Source organism: Heterodontus francisci, chromosome 1 (genome assembly GCF_036365525.1).
Source record: "Heterodontus francisci isolate sHetFra1 chromosome 1, sHetFra1.hap1, whole genome shotgun sequence".
Classification (NCBI taxonomy): domain Eukaryota; kingdom Metazoa; phylum Chordata; class Chondrichthyes; order Heterodontiformes; family Heterodontidae; genus Heterodontus; species Heterodontus francisci.
In genome coordinates, this window is record NC_090371.1 from 273,615,868 (window position 1) to 273,626,052 (window position 10,185).

General features: G+C 44.3%; 1 protein-coding gene across 1 annotated transcript in view; it reads left to right on the forward strand.

The window, feature by feature from the left end:
• Positions 1–10,185, forward strand: part of LOC137372743 (protein TASOR) — a 29,059-nt gene that overhangs the window by 18,774 nt on the left and 100 nt on the right. Inside the window, exons 2-7 of the mRNA XM_068036973.1 lie at positions 89–208; positions 2,209–2,374; positions 3,508–3,745; positions 6,150–6,296; positions 7,430–7,589; positions 10,018–10,163. Coding sequence (XP_067893074.1) covers positions 112–208; positions 2,209–2,374; positions 3,508–3,745; positions 6,150–6,296; positions 7,430–7,589; positions 10,018–10,163 — 954 coding nt within the window. The 5' untranslated portion in view covers positions 89–111. The remainder of the gene's footprint in view (positions 1–88; positions 209–2,208; positions 2,375–3,507; positions 3,746–6,149; positions 6,297–7,429; positions 7,590–10,017; positions 10,164–10,185) is intronic.

Consider the following 10,185-nt stretch of genomic DNA (forward strand, 5'->3'; position numbering starts at 1 on the left):
TGTTATATAGACATTTTGTACTGGAAAGTAATGTGAAATATGATCGTTACTCACAATTGGTTTTCTTCACTGAGTTCCTCTTTTTTAGTGCTAATGTAAAAATAATGAGGAATGGAGCCAAACAGCAAGAATGAAATCTTCTATGTCAACCCAAACCTAGACAGTTTGAAAAAGTTCACAATACCCAGAAAAAAGACCATTGACAAAGGTAAGTGGCTAAAAGGACATGTGTGCAAAAAGTGAAACTTTATTAATTGTTCTCAGGATGTGTGTGATGCTGCATTTATTGCCCATCCCCAGTTGTTCTGACAACTGAATGGGTTGCTCGGCCCCTTTTAAGAGGGTGTTATGACTCATACACATAGTGTGTGTCATGTGTCGGCCATACTGGGTAGGGATGGCAGGCTCTTCCCTAAAGGGCATTAGTGAAGCAGTGACTTCTGTGATTATTTTTATGATGCCAGTCTACAAATTACCGAATTTATTGAATTCTATTTCAAAAATTGGCCGTGTAGTTGATAGTGAAGAAGATAGCTGTAGACTCCAGAGTGATATCAATGGTTTGGTTGAATGGGCGGAAAAGTGCAAATGGAATTCAATCCAGAGAAGTGTGAGATAATGCATTTGAGGAGGGCCAACAAAGCAAGGGAATACACAATAAACGGGAGCATATTGAGAGGTGTAGAGGAAGTGAGAGACCTTGGAGTGCAGGTCCACAGGTCCCTGAAGGTAACAAAACAGGTAGATAGAGTGGTGAAGAAGATATATGGAATGCTTTCCTTTGTTGGCCGAGGTATAGAATATGAAAGCAGGGATGTAATGCTGGTTGGGCCACAGCTGGAGTATTGCGTACAGTTCTGGTCACCACATTACAGAAGGACATAATTTCTCTGGAGAGAGCACAGAGGAGATTTACATGAATGTTGCCAGGACTTGAAAGTTGCAGCTATGATGAAAAATTGAATCAGCTGGGGTTGTTTTCCTTAGAACAGAGGAGACTAAGGGGTGACTTAATTGAGGTGTACAAAATTCTGAGGGGCCCAGATAGAGTAGACAGGAGGGACCTGTTTCCTGTATTGGAGAAATCAATTACCAGGGGGCACAGATTTAAGGTGATTGGTAGAAGGATTAGATGGGACATGAGGAAAAACCTTTTCACCCAGAGGGTGGTGGGTATCTGGAATTCACTACCCGGATTGGTGGTGGAGGCAGAAGCCCTCAACTCATTTAAAAGGTACCTACCTGGATATGCACCTGAAGTGCTGTGACCTGTAAGACTACGGACCAGGTGCTGGAAGGTGGGATTAGAGTGGGCGGCTAGCTTTTTCGGCCGGCGCTGACACGACGGGCTGAATGGCCTCCTTTTATGGTTCTAGTAATTGGCAAAAGAAAACTGAGCGAATTTTCAACTCTTGAAATCAAACATTCAGGCAGGGCCAACAACAGGGAATTCGGAAAAGAAATCCTTACCCCTGTCGGTCCAAGTCAGAATGGTGTGTGATTTGGAGGTGGTGGTGTTCCCAGGCACCTGCTGCCCTGGCCCTTATGGGTGGTAGAGTTCGCTGATTTGGAAGGTGCTGTCCAAGTAGCCTCGGCAAGTTGCTGCAGTTCCTCTTGTAGATGGTACACTCTGCAGCCATGGTGCACTGGTGGTGGAGGAGGGAGTGAATGTTTAAGCTGGTGGATGGGATGCTGATCGCCAAGTCGAAGACTCACTGCAGCTACAGCTGTATATCTATTTCATTTCGTGATTTAGGGTTTAGGAACATAGGAGCAGGAGTAGGCCATTCAACCCCTCGAGCCTGCTCCATCATTCAATACAAGCATGGCTGATAATCCTCTTCAATGCCCTTTTCCCTCACTATCCTCATATCCCCTTATGTCATTGGTATTTAGAAATCTGTCAATCTCTGCTTTAATTTGAAATTGTCCCCTGGTTCTAGACTCCCCAACCAGGGGAAACATCTTAGCTGCATCTACCCTGTCTATCTCTTTAAGTATTTTGTAGGTTTTAATGAGATCACCTGTCATTCTACGAAGCTCTAGAGAATGCAGGCCCAGTTTCCCCAATCTCTTATTCGGGATTAATCAATTACAGTATATAAAACATACAGAATATGCCATTAAATAGCGAGATATGGGTTTCTTACAAGTGAATGATTCCTGTCTGTATTAGTGCCCTAATTTCAATAACATTATGTTTCCAAGCTTACTTAGAAATTTGCCATACGGATTGGCGGGAGTACAGTTCCATACATTCAACTTTAGATGGGTCAAAGCTTGACAGCAGTTACAGTTTGAACTCCCTATGGAAGTTTGGTGATATGAAGCTCATACACAATGGGAACCTCGAGCAGCGATTTGCAGAGAAGAGGTACATGTAAGACGAAAGCTATGGTTTAAAAAGCATGCATATTCTGCAATTCTTGGGCAAAACTGGTGCACGCTTCTGGCGGGCGACGGGGTAAAGTTTGGGGCAGAAGTTGGGGTTCCAATGGGTTTCCCTCTAAAGCTGTTCACATTATGCTAGGGAGGGACTGGAAACTGGATGGGTGCTTCTTCTGCCCATCTGACAGCCATTGACTTGGTCTCTACATGAAGGAAAGGTACTAGAGTGATTGGCCATAGGGCTGCCATTGCCCATTGAAATGGGCCTCAGCAACCTTTAAAGAGGATGGGGAGTTGGAAGTACAGAAGTTCTTTACAATTTGACTTCATGGGCTGGAGTGCCCTCCACTGAGACAGGGCCGGAGGCTGAGTGGGTGTGGGGATGCACGGAGAATCATGATGGGAGGCCCGTCGCCGAGCGATATTACCGGGGGTGAGATAGGCCGACAAAGGCCTTCCCACCCAGAGCCCAATTGAGGCCCAAAAGTGGCCTATTAATGACCAATTAAGGGCCTCTTCCCACTGCTGCTGGGATCTTACCAGCAGCAGCGGAAGCACCCTCGCTGGGGTCTTAGTGGGGGTGTCCCTCCTCTGTGGGCAATCTGTGGCCCACAGAGGGCCCCCGCCGGGACCCACTTCAACCCCAGGGACCTCCCTCTCCCCAGAACTACACAATCACCCCCTTGCCCCCCCCCCCCCCCCCCACAGTTGTGCTGGGGCCTTCCGAACTCATCCCAGTGACCCCGCCTTACCAACCTCTGGTCTTCCAGTGCTGGGCCTGGGTCCAAGGCCTCTGCAGTACCGGTAGTGGCTACTGCTTCCAGTGGCACTGCCGGCCCTCTGATTGGCTGACAGCTCATGGAGGCAGGATCCCAGTCTTTAAAGGGATGGGGATCCTGGCTCGTGAAACTTTGATGTAAAAACACCCGGAGGATTGTTCCGGGGTTGTGGGGGTGTGGGGGGGGGGGGTGGGGGTAGCGTGGTGGGGTGCAGGAAAAGGCCGAGGTGGAGTTTCCCTGCCTTTTTGGCCCAGTGCCAGGAGCCTCGTCTCCTACACAAAATCCAACCCCACCTCTTAATACGGAAAGACTTTTTAAATATAATTATTTTTAACACTAGGGCTAAGATGCGTGAAGATGGTAGACGTGGGAAAGAACTTGAAGAAAGCACGTTGTTTTTAGTGACATCCCACAGTGCAGCTTTAAAACTGTATCAGGAAGGACTAAACATCAACTTTTCTGCCATAAGGGCACTGGGAAATCCAGCTTGTGGCGTTTATCTTCATCGGCACATTGATGTCCTTCTAAGGTACCAACAGCAAAACAACCTGGTCACCGAAACAATTGTATTTTTTAAGGTATGGTTATTTGACTTTTAGAAAATTCACAGTGGTGTACAATTCGATTTCAGTGTGATATAAAGGTCTACAGCCTCTGAACTTTATTTATTTAGAAACTAGGAAAACCCTCCTTTTTTCTTTAAAAAAAACGTTCTTTTCCCTGTCACTGGTCTTTCAGTGGTCATGCGTCAGCCCAGCTCTGCAGGTGACTGCTGTACCTGCTATGTTCCTATGCACTCACCTTCAGAGATTTGGTTGATAGCGTTCTGCAGAGCAGCCAACTTTCAAAATCAGTACAAAGCCAATTTCTTTAAACGTGCTTCTGTGCCAGTGAACTGAACACGTTTTGTGAGTGTTCGCACCAGCTGGTATGTATTGGGTCTCTGAGCAAGCAGATCAGCCAATGCATCTATTGAGTCCAAAACTAGGGGACATAAATGCAAGATAGTAATAAATCCAATAAAGAATTCAGGAGAAACTTCTTTATTTAGAGTGGTGAGAATGTGAAACTTGCTACCACATGGAGTAGTTGAGGCAAGTAGCATTGATGCATTTAAGGGGAAGGTAGATGAACACACGAGGGAGAAAGGAACAGAAGATATGTTGATAGGATGAGAATGTTAGCCTTTATAACTAGAGAGATAGAATATGAAGAGAATGGAGTTTTGATACACTTAAACAAAGCCCTGGTTAGGCCACATCTGGAGTACTGTGTACAGTTCTCAGCACCGCATCTTAGAAAGGATATATTGCTCTTGAAAGAGTACAATACAGATTCATCAGTGTGTTACTAGGACTCCAGGTGTTAGATCAGGACTAGAGATCACATAAAACTAGATTTGTATTCCCTGGAATATGGAAGGTTAAGGGGTAATTCGATCTTTGGCATTTTTGAAAGGAATTAATAGGACAGATAGAGAGAAACTTTTTCTGCTGGAGGGAAAGTCTAGAACAAGGGACATAAGCTTAAGATCAGATCCAGGCCATTCAGGAGAGGTTAGGAAACATTTCTTCACACAAAAGGATGGTAGAATTGTTAAACTCTGCCCCACAAAAAGCAGTAGATGCTATCTCAATTAATAATTTTCAATCTGAAATTGCTACATTTTTGCGAGCCAAAAGTATAAAAGGTTATGGAGCCAAGGCAGGTAGATGGAGTTCAGATACAGATCAGCAATGATCTCTTTAAAAAGAGGAACTGCCTCGAAGGGCTGAATGGCCTACTCCTGTTCCTGTGCTCCTGTGAAGTAAGATGGGAGGATGCTGGTGTGAATCATAAACCAGCAAAGACCTGTTGAGCCCAATGGCCTATTTCTGTGTTGTAGAATTCTAGGTAACCTGAGAAATTGGAATTGTGTCTTCCTGAGCCACTGCAATCTTTGTGGTGATGGCATAGTGAATTCTCTTCTTGTTCTGTTGTAGCAGTCGTTGTACAAGTGGTTTGTTCAGCATGAAGAGTCAACCACATATTATAAGACTGGAATCATATGTAGGCTGAGCCAGGTGGAGGATATAAACTTTCTCTTCTCTGACAGACATTAATTTTCACCACAAATTAATTTTCGGTTGCTACATTACCGGACTAATTTTCAATTTGCCACAGGGAGATTATGCACTCACGAAGTCTGGGTTGCTAGTCCAGTATTGTAATCGTAACCACTAGGCTGCCACACCCGGATTTTCCGTTTGTTGATAGTTTTGGCTTGAGCTGAAGCTAGCAGAAAGAACTTGCGTTTATATAGCACCTTTCACTACCTCAGGACATCACAAAGCACTTCACAACCAATGAACTACTTTTGTAGTATAGTCACTGTTGCACTGTAAACAAACAGCAATGGAATAATCTGTTTTGTTTGAGAGATAAATATTGGCCAGGACACCAGATGAATTGTCCAGCTCTTCCTCAAATAGTGTAATGGGATCTTTTACGTCCACCTGTGAGGGCAGACAGGTCTGTTGTTTAACATCTCACCTGAAGGTCAGCATCTTTGACAATATAGCACTCCCTCAGTACTGCACTGGATTATGTGCTGAAGAGGGACCTGAGTTCACAACCATCTTACTCAGAGGCATGGGTGCTACCATTGAGCCTTGGCTAACTCCAGGGTTTAAAGGCACGGCATTCAAAATGCAGAGTGGCAATCTAGGGCTCTCAATTATCTGCCAGTGTCTATTTTTCACTGTGGGGAAGTGATCTCTATATTATCATGGATAATCAAAGCCTGCTGGGTTTTTTTTGACTAAAAACCCTTTCCTAGTCTGGCCAAGGTTGTGAAGCTACTGCTCTAGTTCCTACAGGTTAGAAAAAGATCTTGAGAGGAACATTTTTTTGTGCAGGTTACGGATGTGTCAAAGATGGACATTGGCGAGTACTGTAGTTTTATCCAAAGTGACTTTTTAAAATTCTCTCCCACTTTTAAAGGTGTTATTAGGAAAAGTGAGGACAATTCCACCATGTATAAAAAACAGAAAAACTGATGTAGGCCCTACAGCAAAATTTGATTGCCACATGTCCCAAATTCCACCCAACCTCAAGGACCCAATTGATATGCAGATCATCAATTCAGCGGTGAGTTTTTGATTCTAAACATTTGAAGAATGATTGACTTATCAGCGAATAATGTAGGATTGTTTAACCCACACGCATCCCAACTGCATTAAAATACAGAGTTTGATACCAAAATCAAAACCAGCAGGGGCCCCACTGCACCATTATCATCAAACGATGCCCAAAGTATTTCTAACAAATTGCCAACTGACACTGCTGGGTTACTCCAGTTGACACCTCAATAGTTCGGATGAGGTTGAGCTGCTTCAGACCTATTGCCAGTCAATCTAATGTTTTGTGGGCAGCCGCCAATTTGCGCATCAAGGTCCCACAAACAGAAATGAGTTAAAATGACAGTTAATCTGTTTATGGAATATTGATTGAGGAGCATAGCTTGGCCAAGGCACCCGGAGAACCCCTCCCCACTTCCTCTTCAAGTAGTGTCATAGGATCCACTTGAATAGGCAGATGTGGTCTCATTTGAACATCTCATCTGAAATACAGTATCTAGGAATTTAAGTATCCCCTAAACTGTAACATCTTGCTTTTTTCTACACAACTTGCTGTGCCTCCTAAATTAGTGTCATCTGCAAAATTCCTTCATCTAAGTTGCTTATATATCAGGTAAAAGCTGAGGCTGAGTACAGATCCCTGAGGAACACCCCTTGTCACATCTTTCCAATCAGAGAATGTTCCCTTTATCCTTACTTTGTATCTCCTACCTCTCAATCAATTGCCAACCCACGTCACAAGGTTACCTCTAATTCCGTTCTCATTTTAGATAATCTCTTGTGCAGAATTATCAAATGTTTCTGGAAGTCCATATAGACATAGATGTAGACACTGCCATATTCACCGTGCCACTGACCTCTTCAAAAAATTCCACCAGATCACTCAGACCTGACCTACTCGTCACAAATCCATACTGATTCTCTTTGAGCAGTCACTCTGTCTAAATGATGTATTCCAATATCTTCCCCATAACTATTGTTAATCCAACAGCTTTGTAGATTCACAGTTTCTCCCTCCTTCCCTTCTTAACTAATGGTGACATGTGAAATCTTCCAATCCATTGCCACAGTTCCTGAGTTTAGAGAGCTTTGTTGTTGATGCATTGGATTTAATGATACTCCTTATTTTAATACTGTGTTTAGGTGTACTTGTATGAGTTTAATGCGTTTTGTGAGACGATGGAATGCCCAAGGCAATGCCTGCCTTACGCTCTTGTTGCAGTGAGATTCACAGGTCAAGAGGTGAAAACTGCTGTGGCACCTTTGCGGTTTAGTTCTGCTACAACAAACCCTTCACTGCCTGGTAAGGAACATACGAACATACGAATTAGGAGCAGAAGTAGGCCATTCAGCCCCTTGAGCCTGCTCCGCCATTCAATAAGATCATGGCTGATTTGTTTGTGTTTCGAATTCCACACTCCCATCCACCCCCGATAACCTTTGATTTCCTTGCCTAACAAGAATCTATTTACCTCCGCCTTAAAAATATTCAATGACCCCGCCTCCACCACCTTCTGTGGCAGATACTTCCAAAGGAAATACATTGAGCCCAAAAACCCTTAGGCTCGCTGTGCTGGCTTAATCCTGCTCCACCGCTGGCCTCTGCCCCGACTCTGTTGGAGCATCCATAATCATCTTGGAAAGTATTTTTGGCATCTTTGCCATGTGGAGACTCATGAAATGGGGGTGGTGGAAGTGGCACTGGCCAGCCAAACAGAATGACAGCCTGTGCCACTGGCTCCCAAATATATTTTTTGTGGGATAGTGTGTAGATTTACCAGAATGATACCAGGACGTAAAGGGTTAAGGTATGAGGAAGATCACATATACTTACCTTGAGTGTAGAAGATTGAGAGGTGATCTAATCAGATGATAAAGAGATGCACCGTTTTCTCTGGTGGAGGAATCCAAAACAAGGAATCACAACCTTGAAATTAGAGCTAGGTCATTCAGGAATGAAATCAGGAAGCACTTTTTCACAAAAAGGTACCATATATCTTGAACTCTTTCATCCTAAAAGTGTGGATGCTGGAATTTGAACTTTCAAGACTGAGATCAACAACTTTTTGTTGGTTAAGGGTATGAAGGAATATGGATCACTGGCAGGTAAATGGGGTTGATCCAATTTTATGATCTAATTGAATGGCAGAATAGTCTTTGAGGGGCTGTATGACCTCCTCGTGCTCCTAGGATCCAAATTGCCTTTTTTTTTATAATGGGGCTCAATGTGACTGAGGTAGCCAGAAGTTTACAGGTGCGTCCAGACCAGGACCCCAGCCCTGGATGTCTAAGTGGCCCAAACTTTTGCTGTGGACTCTGATGGGTCAGTGGTGCAGGTTACTTGAGGGCATGGTGCAGAAGTAACTTGTAGTCCAGTATATTGTCTTCCTCCTTATTTCTCCCCTTCCGTCCTCCTTCTCCTTTCCTGAAGCCACTGAATTTGGCTCTATGGGTACTGATCACTATGTGGTAGCTCAGCCAAGGGGTCATTCTTCGTATGACAGCTAACCAATGGGTTGGCAGGCTATTCTGGCCAGCTGGTGCTTTGCAGCCTATCCCATTCTCACATGGAATCCCCACACACATGCACATTAATCAAGCATCTTTGAAGGACCATCAGGAGCAGGAAGCCCAGCAGATCTTACCTTCCCCAAAGCAGAGGCACTGCGGCCAACTGCAATACAATTATCACCACTCTGGCCCGCTGAGATCAGTTACCTCTGTACCAGAATCAGGGTCAATAGTAAAGTTATAATAATGAAACTGAGCAGCAGAAAGAGATAATTGGAGGAAAGACAGACAGAAGAAGCAGAGTTAGTGATTGAAAAAGTGTTTTTTACTTACAATTATTTCCAGTAATAAACATATTCCTGACATTAGGGAAACTTTACCACTGTTATAGTATGTTTCAGCATCTCAGTATCTATACCATTTAATTTTTATAAATGGGTGTCACAGGGATACAGAAACCTCTCTGGATCTGCTATGCAAGGGTCAAAGCTTTAACCTGACGTTGCCTGGGCCATGATCCTGGCACTTACACCAACTGGGGTTGTGACCTGACGTATGCAGGGTTAAATGAGGGGGTGAGATGTCACCTCATTTAGGGTACCTGCCTTGCTGCATGGACCAGATGGTCTAGTGACAGCTGCCGTGCCTGTGGGGTTGCATGAGACGGGTGTTGGGGGATCCCCTTCAAATGAAACCCCTGGTGCCCCTTTGTAAGGAGGCTGCATTAAATAAATGCATTTTAAAAAGTACCTTAAACTTTTGGTAGTCCTGACTACTGTTCGTGGCCAGCACCCCTATCGTCATCCATGTCTCAGGCCTCTTCTTGGCATATTGACTTTTGACGACCAGCCAAGTCTCTGAGAGGATGGAGCCTTGCGAGTTCCTGGTGTAAGGAATCCTGGATTCCTGCATGTCATTGGCCATTTTTGGGGACTGGGCTGAGACTACTTCTACACCCCACCTCCTCCCGCCATCAAACAATCCTGCAGGAATCCCCAACGTAAGGCTGGGGACCAGCAATCCAGCCTGTTTTGTAGCCTTTTCACTGCACATCCAGCAAAAGTGACCCCAAAGGGCCCCAAGGAATTTGGGACTCTATTGGAAATAAAGATTGTAGTAACTTATTGCTGTTGAGTAGGGTAGGAAATTTCAAGACTGAGAAATTCAAACTAACGATGAATTTATTTCTTCCATTGTCCCAACCATAAAATTATTAACAGAAGTGTCCAAACTGAAGAGCTGTACAGTTGCCCAAAGACTTGGCAGAGGAAAAAATGCCAAAGTTGTCTACCAGCATTTTGGTAAAAAGGAAGAAATTCCAGTTCCTCCAGTTCAGTCCTCGCCTACTAATAGCCTTGGCAAAGTGGTAACATCAAAGATTAACCAGG